The 14,132-nt window shown below is 45.8% G+C and overlaps 1 protein-coding gene across 16 annotated transcripts in view; it reads left to right on the forward strand.

The window, feature by feature from the left end:
* Nucleotides 1–10,659: 10,659 nt before the first annotated feature.
* The window catches only part of nrxn1a (neurexin 1a), a 62,807-nt gene continuing 59,334 nt past the window's right edge, over nt 10,660–14,132 (forward strand). For 3 of the 16 annotated variants that reach the window (XM_085761094.1, XM_085761078.1, XM_085761093.1), the window contains exons 1-2: nt 10,908–11,118; nt 12,311–13,716. Coding sequence is in view for 15 of the 16 variants with exons in the window: in XM_085761078.1 (XP_085617204.1) it covers nt 12,984–13,716 (733 nt within the window). In the remaining variant the exon portion in view is untranslated. Of the gene's footprint in view, nt 11,119–12,310; nt 13,717–14,132 lie in introns of those variants that run through there. The other 13 variants (XM_085761077.1, XM_085761087.1, XM_085761081.1 and 10 more) reach the window with 9 other exon arrangements.

A 14,132-nucleotide genomic window follows, 5' to 3' on the forward strand; every position in this document is an offset into this window, starting at 1 on the left:
ATTCAAGGACTTAGTATGTTTGGTATGCACAGCATAAGCTTGTAAAACCCTGACTTGTGTGCTTCATTACAAGCTCCTTTGGTTGCACAGATACAAGTCCTTTAACTAAAAGCAGCCATATTGGTAGTTGCTGGCCCAGCGAGCTATTATAGCTTCTGTTTGTGCACTGTTTGTGCCCCAAATCCTGTGGCAACCTTTTTAAATGATTGTTAGTAATTGAAAAAAATAGTTTAGAGTTTTTCAATGGCATGTCAGTTTTATACATTCATTAATTCATGCACAAGTTGATTTTTGTGTTGGATTATTATCTTCAAGGTGTAAAACAGAAACATTTCCCCACTGAATACCGACCCAATGGTTTTAAAAGCGGATCATGTTCTCAGTGCTTAGCTGATTAATGACTTTTTATATCATTTACACATGGCTGCTGATTAATTATTGTGAGAAAGCAAGCTGTTTTCTTAGAAACAATCTCACGTGAAGGGAATAGGTTGATAGTTTGGGAGACGTGCTTATTTGCTTGAGAAGATGAGACGAGAAGAACAACACCATTCTCCTGTTTGTGTGTTAAATATCAAGCTACAGCCAGCAGCTGATTAGTTAGTGTGACTGCTGAAGCAGTCACACTATTGTTCTTCTGTTTGGCCATTTTCTTCCGCCTTTTTACGGTCTTCTTCTAGTCCTTCATACTTTGTGCTATTTCAACAATTCATATATCAAAATGTGCAGCTTTTTTTGAACTTTATCGGCATTACTTTTCTCTTTTTAACTATTTATACTTTTTAAAATATTTAACTTTTTCACAAAAAATCTCACATTCATCAAAGTCTCAACCTCTCTTCTTGACAACTCCTCTGTAGTGTAGGGGTTGGGGTAACTGCTTGCCAACCCTAAGGTCACTGGTTCAAATCCAAGGGAAGAATTCTTGTTATGTTATGTTGAATTCTGCTCTCCCGCCTTCAATTGGTTACAGGTGTTTGTTATCTCCTTGATTACTCATACCAGTTTGCAGCACATCATCACATTACAATGAATGACAACAGTTTTGAAAGCAGTGTGCTCTCTGTAGCCGAGTGGCAGAGTAAAGGTTTAGTGATCATATGGTCATGGGTTCGATTCCTGCCTCAGTCTTTTCACTTCATTGCTTGACTTTTGATTCCAATTATTCAGCTGTCATTGGACAGTCTTTGATTCCTCATAGTATAAAGCTCATTGTAACTCAGGTTCTCTGTGGCCATATGGTTAGTGCTCAGCCTGAAATTCACAGACATTTTCATTCTAAGTCATTCAAGCTTGACTCTCAAGCTTTCTTGATGTTGACAGTGTGCAGATTATTAACAGACAACAATCTCTGCAACTGTGTGTGCACTGTGGCCTAGAGGCAGAGTGGAAGTCTAATGACCATGAGGTTGTGGGTTCGATTCCAACCTTGGTCAAACATTTGTATGGTGATCACTGCTTGCACTATTTGCTAATTCTGCAACAGCGTTCAGTTGCTGTCAGCAGTCACACCATTTCCATTCTTGGAAATGCTTTTTCTAGTTTAGCTTAGAGTAAAGACTACGAGAGGGGAGAAATAGCTGTTTGGCTCTGCCTAGAGGTTAGAAAAACAGCCTACCAGCATCTAGACAGCTCATTAATTAACACATTATATCTTGTTTGTTTAATCCATAGAAAAAGGAAAGTGTAAAAATGACAGTTTCATGGTTTTACTGGAGAATAGCACATTACCCCTCCAAAAAAGGACAAGTGGTTGTTTCATCACTTTGGTTTATATACAGATAAAACAGATGTTAATTAGTGTGCTGTAGAGGTGCTTGTATGTGGATCGGTGTACTCTCTAACAGAGCCAGGTTAGCTGTTTCCCTTCTGTTGGTGGTTTTATGATAAGCTAAGCCAAGCAGCTGGTGGCTCTAGATTGATATTCAGCAAATAGACATGACAGCAGCATCAATCTTCCCATTCAAGTCTTCATCTAGCATATGAATTAGAAAAATCTGGGGAAATCAATCACGTTCTTGCATTTCTTTGAATGTTTTTACCAAACACCTATCTTAATGTTTTAAAATCCAAGCCACTGTTGTTTTTCAGTCCCTCTTGCTGTGAAGTGTCTTACACGATGACTAAACGCATCGCTAAACCTGACATCACTTATGTAATTTTTCACTCTAAAGTATTAATACAAATATTGACAATTGCATTATCTGTAAATGAAAAGCCATCCATTTCAGACCACAGCCTCAGACCTATTACAACTCACCCCCGCTGCCTCCCTCTCCTCTCCTCTCCTCTCCCCTCCTCTCCTCTCACCACCATCTCTTTTGTTTCATTTTATTGTGACAGTGCGTGTAATAAGTGCCGAAGCGGGGGCAGAAATGGAATGGAACCAGTTTGTTTCTTGCGATGATGAGGTGGCCGTGACTGTGTGATGGGTCAGATTGGAAATTCAGCCCGGCCACCATGGAAGGGTAATTGTTTTCCAGGGATGGCAAGGGTTACATGGGAAAAGCTAAAGGAAGAAACAGGGAATGAGAGCGGAGGAGAGGAAGGTGGGGGAGGGAGGGAGGGAGGGTTTGAGTAGGTAAGCAACACAGAGAGCCATTCTCTTCTCCTCCACCACCACCTCTTCTGTCATTTGTATCACTCTGTCCCTCCTCCTCCTCCTCTCCTCCCATCCCTTGTCCTTATCAGATAAGCGAGGACACCTTCATCCTAAAGATGCTACTAGACATCTCCGATAACTATGCGTGTGTTCATGTGCGCGCCTCTTCCTGCGTGCGCGCGTGTGTTTTCATGACAGTTATGGGAGCTTGTCATCGTGCTCCTCTAGATCAATGGAGCACAGTTGCCTAGCAACCTGCTGATCAGGAGGAAGGAGGCGGGAGAGAGAGAGAGAGAGAGAGAGAGAGAGGGAGGGAGAAGCGAGAAAGAGAGCAGCAGAGATTAGAAAAGAGAGAGATGGAGAGGTCTGGAGAGGGAGGGAAAGAAACAAGAGAAGTGGGTGAGATCAACAGTAAAGAATGCTGTGGTTGGATGACAGGAAATAAGAGCTAAGACAGTGGAGCTTAGCGTGTCTAATCGGCCTTTGTGTGTGCTGTGAGAGTGGGGCGAGGAGGTGGGAGGTGGTAGGTGGAGACGTGGGGTGTGAATGCATGAATTGTGGCATATGTGTGTGTTGTGTGTGTGTGTTGTTGTGTGTGTGCGATTGTGTGCACATTTAGTTTGGGACTGATGAGTTGATGTTGATACTATCACGCCGAAATAGAACATCAAAGCAGCAACATGGTGACGCCAGCAGCACGCTCTCTCTCATTTAGCTGCTGATTTAATTATCTTTATCTTAAAGGGGAACAAAGTGGTTAAACGCACTGCATTGGGAAGGAGCGGCGGTAGAGATAAACAGCGGGGAACCGACGAACGAATGAGCGAGGAGGAGGAGGAGGAGAGGAGAGGAGGAGGAGGGGGGGAGGAAAAAAATGGAGAGGGAACTTGGAGGGAGATGAATTTGGACAGGAGGAAATGAGGAGAGGGGAGATGGGCGTGAAGAAGGAGAGGGGAGGAGAGCAAGGACGGGTGGGGGGGATGAAACGAGGGAAAGATGGATGGAAACAGACTCTGATGATCAGGTGTTGGTTGGTCTCATGAGAGATGCACACATATGCTCCAGATCGTCTATGATATACACACAGTCTCCCTCTCTTTGCCAGTGATGGCAAGAGGAAGAAGGAGGACGGGGTGTCATTACGGATGACGGGGGGGAAGAGAAAAAAAAAGAGGGAGGGAGGGAGAGAGAGGGGAAGAGGAGGGGGGGTAGAGATGGAGGAATAGCTGTACATCCCAGAGGTATACTCTGTGACTGAGTTAGAATAACATGTGGAGGCAGAGTGGCTGTTAAACTTTATGGAGGATTGAAAATGGACAATTAGCATCTCAACGATCTCGCTGTCACCTGGAACATTCTCCCCCGTTGTCATAGTAACCCTCCTCTCCTCCGCTCGCACTTCCCTAATTCTTGCTACCCCGCTCGGCCTCCACCGGTGCATGTGCCTGCACCTGCACACACACACACACACACACACAAATGGGGCACAAGTGCATCCTGGGACTGTGTTTGCTGTGCTTCTAAATGCTGCTGCACTTTGACGAACACAGACCGTGAAGAAAACGCTTCTTTTTTTCTTTTTTTTCCAAGTTTGCCGAGGAAGAACTTGCACACGGAGCAAAGCCAATCCATCCCAACACCTATTTCGGATGAAACGGAAACACTGACAGCGAGCCAGGCCCTACACCCAACATCTGTACTCTTGTACCTCGCTAATGCTCTCGTGGCTGAAAGGGAACTAAATCCTTTCAGTCAGCTTCCAAAGAAAAAAAGAGAGATCTTTATGGAAAGGCTTTTTTCCCAGCAGAGTGGAGGCTGCTATATACAGCAGATTAATGCCCATGGTTTCACAATGAGATGTTCAACAACAGGCAAACATTTTGACTTTGCACAGGTGTTACTAATCACATTAAGCATGACCGCTGCCTATTCAAGTGGCCCTGTAAGCCATTACAGTGTGACAGTAAACCAGTATCAAGACCCTGAAACCAAAGCAGCTAAATGGAGTTTAGCCATTGTTGGTGCTGAATATATTTCATAAGGAAGGCTATGGGTGTCATGTTTGCGTGACTACATACCTTACCTTCTATATATATATTTTTTTCTTTTCCTGAACATCCAATTGCGGTTTTTGCTCATGGTTTTGTGTGGCGATGTATGAGCGGTGAATAGGGTTGCAAAATTCCAGGAATTTTCAAAGTTGGAAACTTTCCATGAGAATTAACAGGAATATATATGGGAATTAACGGGGATATATGGGAATAAACGGGAATAAATCCAACATTTACAAAATTGAAGGTTTCGCCCTTAACAGGGAACTTAATATAGTTGGGGAAAATATATTGTAGCATAATCTTGGCCAAAACAACCAGATTTAATGCGAGTATGTACTTGAATATCTATGCTATTCCTCAATCACATGCACACAGCACACTGCTTACTGCAGGGCTATTGAGGCCACGCCCCTTTCATGCACTGTGCATTTCTCCATCACATGCACAGAAAACAAAATATTAGTTTGGATATGATACAGTTTGTTTAAATTACCCCCAATTTCCAGTTAATTCTTATAAATTCCCAATAATTCCCATAATTTCCATGGAAAGTTTCCAATTTGGTATATTACCAAAATTCCTCAGCTTAACTTCCCATGGAAAGTTTCTGGAAATTTTCCGCCCCTTTGCAACCCTAGAGGTGAAGTGAGCAGGTGTATCCACTTTATTTTGCTGTTTCCTCCCTCGCTCTGTGTGTCTGTGTGTCTGTGTGTGTGTGTGTGTGTGTGTGTGTGTATGTGTGTGTGTGTGTGTGTAGCTTCAGGCAGTGGGGCGCTGGAGTGCGCTGCGTGGCCATTATGACATTTCCGAGGCCACGAGGTAAAAAGGTCAGGGGTGAAAGTTAAAAGGTGACCGTGTGCTCCTTGTTACTGGTTTTCCCTCTTCATTATCTGCTCCAAAAGTCTGTTCCACTGCACAAAACTGCGCCGACCCCGCTGACCCTTAACTGTAGGGCATGGAGTGCCGCGGGGCTGTAGAGTGGCTGCGTCGCCATGCCAACCAATAGCGGCTCATAGGTCAAGATTTATGGTCACTCTGATGCACACGGACACACACGAAGTGCTGCACATGTACACGCGCACACACAAATCGGTGGCGCGAAGGCTAATGAACTATGGATCTTGAGGTTTTTTTTTTTTTCGATTTGGTCACACATGTACACACACACACATGTACACACATGTACACACTCACACATACACACTTTCCTCTCATTCCACTACTTCACCTTCTTCTCTTCACACACACACACACACACATACACACACACACACACGATTGCACAGCCTTTGTTTGGTCCTTGTCGGTCACTCTCCATCTGCTGGTCAGATGATCAATGCTAATGCCTGTTGAGAGTCCTAATGACACACAGATCTATACGCAGATAGACTGCACATTTGCTTTTGCAGTTGCGTGTGTGCGCTCATGTGCAAGTGTGCGTATGTGTGCGGGCGTCCGTGTGTGCATGTTTGCGCACATGAGCTAATGTTATTTGTGTTTAGAAATTGCAATCCTTTGATGAGGACAGGTCAGCGCTATTGTTATAAATGAGAGTAAGATTGCAAGGAGGTGACCTCTCCCGCTCCACACACAGGGACACACACACACACAGGGACACACACACATATACACATATGCGCACGTGGCTGTTTGCACTATTGGCAAGTGGAATTAGTAAATGTATGAGCTACACAGAAACTCATTACAACACGATTAGAGACAAACCTCCCATTTAATCTCATTTAGAAAAGGGTGGTTGCCTGTCAAACACACTCACACACACGCGCACTAACTCACTTATGCGCATGCACGGACGCACACATTTGTGCCTACACAAAGACCACCCTCTCTGTATGAATGACAGCAGGGGTGTCTGTCTGACTCATAAAATGATACCCTTATAATCATACGCTCTCGGTGCTGTGTAAGTACAGTGTTTAAAATGAAACCGAGGTCCTCCAACACTCAGTCCCTCTGTTTATATTATATCACCATTTAAAAACCTGAAGTTTCTTCATGTGGCACCTCGGCTCCTCCCTTCCTCACCCCCTCTGTGCTGTTTGTCACCATTCACAGCACAAACTAGGTAAACCTCACCGTCTCAAGCTCGGCTCCAAAGACTGTAGCACAAACTGACATAAATGCAGGCACAAAATATGGGCGCACAAACACAAACACACACACACACACACACACACACAGACGGCGCGCGCGTGCAAACACACATACCCGCTGGATGCTGACAGATGAGTTTTTATTTTTGGCTGTATATTCTCTCTGCTGGCAGTTCAGACACATATTACCCGAGCACAAACACTCCCTGCACACACACACACACACACACACACACACACACACATATACTATATATATATAAATATATATATAAAGAAAATATGTATACACACACAGACACACACGTTTACAGTGACCTTCTCTCTGCTGAGTAGGCAAAGAGTCAGGGGTCACTGCCTGCTGTCAGGCTGTCAGAGAGAGAGAGAGAGAGAGGAAGTGAGAAGAGGCAGAGGAAGTAGAGAATGTACAGAATGGAGCTCCTCCTCCTCCTCCTCCTCCTCCTCCTCTTCCTCATCATTCAATAAAGACTAATGCAATCAGAGGCGGCCCATATCTGTCACGGCTAATGTTGGCTGATAGAGTCGCAGCAGTTTAAAATGCTCATGGTATAATGCATTTCCCTTTGCCTCTTACAGACTGATGATGCATCACATCACGCCTTGATGACTCTTGTAGAAACAGATAACCTGTTCTGCAGCATGCTAAATTGGGCCTCCAGCATGTCTCACCATTTTGCTCGTTTTTAATCTTCGCCGGGCTACAAAGAGACTCCATCCTCGGATTCATTTAAAAAAAACAAAAAAACACCTTATACCTTTGGTTCACTTTCGTGTCTTACAGAATTATTGCGTGTAATTATATCCTTTTTTTGTTGCGGTTTTGTCGAGCAAAAGCAATGCTTGCACAAAGGCCACGAGGGATGTCTGTCAGTGAGTTTTAATTTAGCAATCACTTTCTCTGAATGGATTCTCTTTCCAAATGTGAACATATTTTCAGAATACCATCATTGGAAACTCACTTTCCACATGTTCAAATGTTTTTATCGAATATTGAAAATGTTATACTTTAAGATTTAAAAAAAAATGGTGAGAATGTTTTCAGCCTTTTTACAAAGTAAACGAATTTGTAAGTTTTTTTTAGGAATTCTAGTGTAGCAATGTGCTTCAAGGAACTGACCTGCATTTCTTGAAAATCCTTGTAGCAAAGTTGTTTTGCACTGAAAATACGATGAAATATACAATGGGCAAAGAAAACATCAAGTTTAACAGACTAAGTTACGTGTTGAGATTAAATGTGAATTATTTGCTCAATACTTCATTTCACTTCAGGTCTGATTTTGTAACTGCAGTCATTAAACTCTGCATGTGAATTTTATTTTTTTTTTAACCTTTTTGTTTGTGAATGTTTCTCTGTACTGAACATGTGTTTCTACAAGCATGTTTTGTCACGTTTTTCATTGCACAGGGACGAGATGGAGGAGAGCGTTATTATTTTATAATGCCATTTTGTCCAAAAGGTCAACCTGGCCCAGTGATGGGGAGGGGAGGGGGGAGAAGGAGAATGGGGAGGAAGGAAAGGGGGAGCAGAGTTTGGAGGGAGGGTTTGAGGAGTGGTGGTGGTGGTGGTGGTCAGTCCAATGGGAAACCAGGTGCTGATGTCGAGATAGTTTCCATAGTAACTCTTCCTCCTCCTTCTCCCTGTCTCATTACCCCTTCTTCCCTCTCTAACACAGGAACACACACAAAAACATGAACGCACACACACGCACAGACCTCCCCTCTTTTCTTTTTTTTTCTTTTTTCTTTCACAGCGCTGTGGTCAACCCCTGTCGCTCGAATATCTGTTGCTCGAATCAATTTGAGCCTTCATGTTCTAGCTGTGTGGTCGTAAGATATACTGTGGCTCAGCCGTGAGAGCCGCCTCTCTGTCAGTCGGCTTCCCTGCAGTAGTAAATATGTACATGAGCACATATCACATACAGTAGCACCACAAAGCCAGGACAGACTGTACAAAACTCTGCAAACAGACGCAGAAAAAGACGACAGCTAGTGTAGAAAAACAGAAATAATGCATGTGTATGTGTGCGTGTGTGTGTGTGTATGTGTAGTTGACAGCTGCACAATTGCTGAATGCTGCCTCCATTCATCATTTCTTTCAGAGTGGATCTTGAATTGGCATCTCTGATCAGGTCAGGGTTGTTCTTTTTACAGGAAGACCCAGCCTTTGGTTGCCAATTTTCCAGCTCCACTACGCCTCCCCCTCACAGCTCCAGCACTCGATGAAGGTGAGTGGCAACGCAGAGTAAAAGGAGTAAAGCAGATGTGTTGGCTAGTCAGACACAGACATAACTATACAGATCCAGAGAGAGAGAGAGGGAGAGAGAAAAGAGGAGAGCAGCAGCAGCAGCTGGCACAGGGAGCCCAGGGAGAGCACCTCTGATCTGGGCTCAACACAGCTGGAGTCCATCCATGAGACTGGCTGGAAAAAAAAGAAAAGAAAAGCCCTGCTGTATGTGTGATTGCTGATGAGCCTGCATGGGGATTGTGTCTATATTTCAGAATATTTGTACAGCATGGATGGATATAAAGACATTACAAGCCCCAGAGTGTTTGCACACCTCGACATTAAATGTGATTGTCATAATGCCTCCAGCAACATGTCCCTCACAAGAATCATATGAAATGGATACATACACATACAAATCTACAATTGTATCTAATACAACACATGGCCAGAAGTGTGTGGACACTTGAATATACAGTATATAGCTATCTGTACGTATATGTTTAGGCTTCTCAATGCAAAACCAATATTTAGCTATAACAGTCTGTCAGCTGCTGCTCTTCTATAAAGGCTTTGCATGAACATTTTCAACCCGGCTGCTGGATTTGTTCCCATTAAACCACAGGGATGTTAATTAGTTTGGGAATTGATGATGGGATATTGGGCAGTGGGTCTTGGCTAGTTAGTGGTCCAGTTCATCCCAATGGTGTTGGATGGGGCTGATGCCAGGTCCATAGGACGTTGAAACACACAGGAGAGGGGCTTCCCCAAACTGCCACACGCACCACCATATATATAAATATCGCTGTGTTAGTGAAATTAAGATTTAGATAAATTGGAAATTACTAAAATGGTGTCTTAATAAAACTGGGAACACATGCACAGCATTTAGAGAAAAAGATAATAATGAGAACACTTGACCAAATTAACAGGTTCATTCACCTCATACAAATGTTTGTGTATTTTAAATGTCGCCTTAAATACAGTTTCTGCATTTTCTTGTGTTTATTCTCACTTTTGTTTCTCTCTTTTTTTAATGCTCTGTAGCTGTTCAGCTCCAGTTGCTCCTGTTTTGCCAATTTGCATGAGTAAATGTGAGCAGCACAGCACTAAACCGTGAAAAGAAAGTAGCCTACACACTTCCATATGGGCCTACTTTAGTCGATGACTGGTCAGCCGATAGTGGGTTTGTGTGTGTTTGAGAGGGATTAAGTGTGGTGTGTGTGTAGCCTATGTGTGAGTAACTGTGTGGGACACAGAGAGAGAAACGGGGTAAGAGGTTTGTAAATTGAGACGGCCTCCTCCTTCCTTCCTTCCTCCTTCCTCTTATTCTCTCTTTCCCTTTTCATCCCGTCCTTCCTCCCACACTCTTCACGGAATTACTGTCTTTCTCGCGCTCGATCCGGTGGCACGAACCGAGGTAAAAGGCCATCGTCACTGTCACTCACGGATTTAATCACTCGGATCTTCCCCAGTTCGGTTCTCGCTTTTATTCTCTGCCTCCGGTAATTGCGTTCCTGTTTTCGTGCGGGCGGTGAGTGCGCGCTGTCCAAGGTGCTGCAGCAGCAGCGCGCGGCCCCGCCCTCTCTCCCTCTCTCTCTCTCTTACACACACACACACACACACACACACACACACACACACACACACACACACACACACACACACACACACACACACACACACACTTTCCCTTTCCCTCTCTCTCTCTCTCTCTGGCGACCACGTGACACTCCCTCTGCCGAGTCTCGCGGAGAGCATCAGACTGCACCTTTTCCTCCTCAAGAGAGCGGAGAGCGAGAAGAGAGAGAGACATTGAGCCAGACAGAGAGAAGAAGGGAGAGCAAGAGAGAGAAGAGAGAGAGAGAGAGAGAGGGAGCGCGAGGGGGAGAGCTATAGCACCTTGTCGCCTGGAGGAGAGCCCGTGATAATTTTGTTCCTGTCCGGTAGACCGGCTCTATCTACCACCAGGCGCGCGACTAGGCTACTCTCCTCTCCTCTCTCTCGCGCCTTTCAGGTTTCTCCTCAAATGGGAAATCGATGAGTGAGTGAGTCGCGCGCGGCGGCGGCACTGTTGCCACGGAACCACAGGATGTGCGCGAGGTAGGTAGGTCGGTTTTCCAGCCCGTATCTATAATATATCTGCCTGCATCGAGGTAAAAAAAAAAAAGCTGTTGGGTTGTTTTTTTTATTTAGGAGTTAAGTTGTTACCTTTAAATCTCGGGTAAACCTCGATAAAATGTGTATTTAAAGGGGGAAAAAAAAAAAAAAAGTAATTACACTGGTACCGGTTAGCTAAGCTTTAGTTAAGTGTTTGGGGCGCAGGTGATAATAAGACTGAAGCCCCCCGGTGGTGTATTCAGTCCAGCAGCGGGCGGCGCGTAGGAGAAGGGGAAAAAATGGAGAGGAGGAGGTGAGGAGGTATGGTGGCAAATCGAGAATCGATATTTCAACCGCATTCATTCACCTCGTCTATCAATAACTGTGATGCCACCGCTGCTTTGCGCCTTTTCAAAAAGACCGGAGAAGAAACTATGTGAAACACGTCGGCTCCGTAGGCTACTGCAGGCAGTGTATGTGTGTGTTAATGTGTATATGTAAATGTGTGTGTTGTGTTGTGTTTGTGTGGGAATGTGTTTGGAAATGAGCTCCGTTAATTCGATAAAGCGCGAGGAGGGTTTTGAGTCATCCGCCGCAGCGCGCGAGGCTGCTGCTGCTGCTGCTGCTCCCGCTCTTTGTGATAGATAATTATACTGAGGTGCCCACCAACGTTTACCGTTAGTAGGCCTACCACAATTCAGTTTGGAAAAAAAAGATTTATTAAAAAAAAACACACAAAAGTCCATCAGGGGTGATTACATGTAGCTCGTGCTGTGTGACTTTAAGCAGCGGCAGGTAACGGGTAGGCTGTGCCACCTTTTTAAAAATCTGCGGCATGATGGGAGCTTTGTTGAGGAGGTGCTGTTTGTGTGTGTGTGTGTGTGTGCCTGCACTGTATGTGTTTAGTCATTGTTGTGTGGGCTGTTTGGAAGTAGAAAAAAAAGAAAGATGTATTGTGTATGTTCATAGATGGTCCTGACTTGGGCCTGTTTAATAGTGTGTTTGTGTGTGTGTGTGTGTGTGTGTGTGTGTGTGTGTGTGTGCACACTCAAAATGCTTGAGTGAGAGTAATTTGAGAATAAGAGCTGGCTGCTGTTCTTGTGTATGTTGTGTGTTTGTGAGATGCCACCGCTGTGTGTGTGTGTGTGTGCGTGTGTGACCCTGGTTGATTGTGCCGTCTCTGTTCTCTCTGTAGGTCGCTGGAGAGAGTGATGACGCGGCAGTGAGAGACACACACACATACCTCACTCTCACACGCATACACACACGCACACATATACACACATATTTGCCCACACACACTCTTAAGTCTTGCCCTACTAAGATAGGAAGGAGGGGGAGAAAATTCTGCTATGACGGTGTCATTTCTCTCCATTACCAGTGTGTGAGCCACACACACTCGCACTCGTACTCCGTGGGGAGTTGCCTGCATGGGGGATAAGGCCCTATCTAGGGCACAAAGATGGAGTTCACATCCTATTCGTCACATATCTAACACTCACACAGATGCACGCACAAACACACACACCTGGAATCTCAGATGTCAGAAGTGAAGAAGGACTGAATGGAGAGAAGACATTGAACGGGAAAGACACAAACACCAGGCCGCGGCCGAAGAAGATGTCCCAAGCGTGCTGAAAGGACGGAGGGAGCTGCTGTTTGACCCCCCACCCCCTCCCCCCCCCCGACTGGAGCTGTATTGTGTTGGAGCTTCACCTTGTAAAGAGCACTACTGCACCTGAGACACCCCCAAAGTGTTCACCGCAGCGCCCTACAGTTGTCACCATGAGCTGTAGGCTAGAGGGAACACCTCAGCTCTAGCCTCCATCTCCTCCAGTGTGTGTGTGAGTGAGAGAGCGAGTGTGTGTATGAGTGTGATGGCGGTGTGTGTTTGGGCGGCAGCCCCCCTGATCTTCCTGGGGCTGTGCCTGTGCAGCGTGGGGGGCCATGCCCAAGGAGAGGTCCTGGAGTTCGGAGGCGTGTCCAGCCAATGGGGGCGGTTCCCGGTGTGGAACGCCTGCTGCGAGAGCGTGCTGAGCTTCAGCCTGCGGACTCACAGCCAGGAGGGCCTGCTGCTCTACCTGGACGACGAAGGTTTCTGCGACTTCCTGGAGCTGCTGCTTCTCCACGGCCACCTCCGCTTGCGTTTCTCCATCTTCTGTGCCGATCCGGCCGAGCTGCAGTCAGGCGTGGCCGTGAGCGACGGGCATTGGCACGCGGTGCGTGTCAAGCGGGACTGGAGGAACACCTCGTTGGAGGTGGATGGACGACTGGAGGGATGGGCAGAAGTAAAGAGCAAGAGAAGAGACATGACAGTATTCAGCCACACCTACTTGGGCGGGTTGTCGCCAGAGCTTCGCGCAGCGCCCTTACGCATCACGTCCACTTCGGTGCAGGAATACCCCGCCTACCGTGGCTGGATCACGGCGGTGAGCATCAACGGCTCTATGGTGACGGTGAACGGCTCAGAGGGCGTCACAGTAACGTCTCGCTGTGGGCCGGACCACCAGTGCCAGAATGGAGGGGTGTGCAGCATGGTCAACGACCAGGCCGTCTGCGACTGCTCCGAAACCGGTTTCCAAGGCAACGACTGCAGCGAAGGTAAGGCCCAGAAACCATGCTGACCCATCATATACATCCCATCCTTTTACGTACATGCTGCACATACACATAAACACATGCAGCACACTCAGTAACTTTTGTGGAAGCTCACCTCCAAATTTCCCAATCCCAAGCACCAGGTTCTTCAGTGTAGACATCCATTTTTTATTCACACCTTCACAGCTGCCTTCAGTTGGCGTGTATGGACCAGCAGCCTTCACAAACAGTGCAGGACATGCATACTGATTATGTTTGGTATTGATTTTTTTTATGGTTGCCAATTTAGTATGTACCTCCAGGACTCAGAGCTAAGCCCCCTCCCAAGATGTGCAGTCAGTTTAGTGGAGCCGGAGCTCAGAGTTTGAGAACAGCTGTTCTTTGCTGCATTCAGACCGTGAAGCTTGGTAGTCTAGAGA

The sequence above is a fragment of the Trachurus japonicus genome, chromosome 19 (assembly GCF_045865225.1).
Source record: "Trachurus japonicus isolate A0001 chromosome 19, Traja_1.0".
NCBI classification, from domain to species: domain Eukaryota; kingdom Metazoa; phylum Chordata; class Actinopteri; order Carangiformes; family Carangidae; genus Trachurus; species Trachurus japonicus.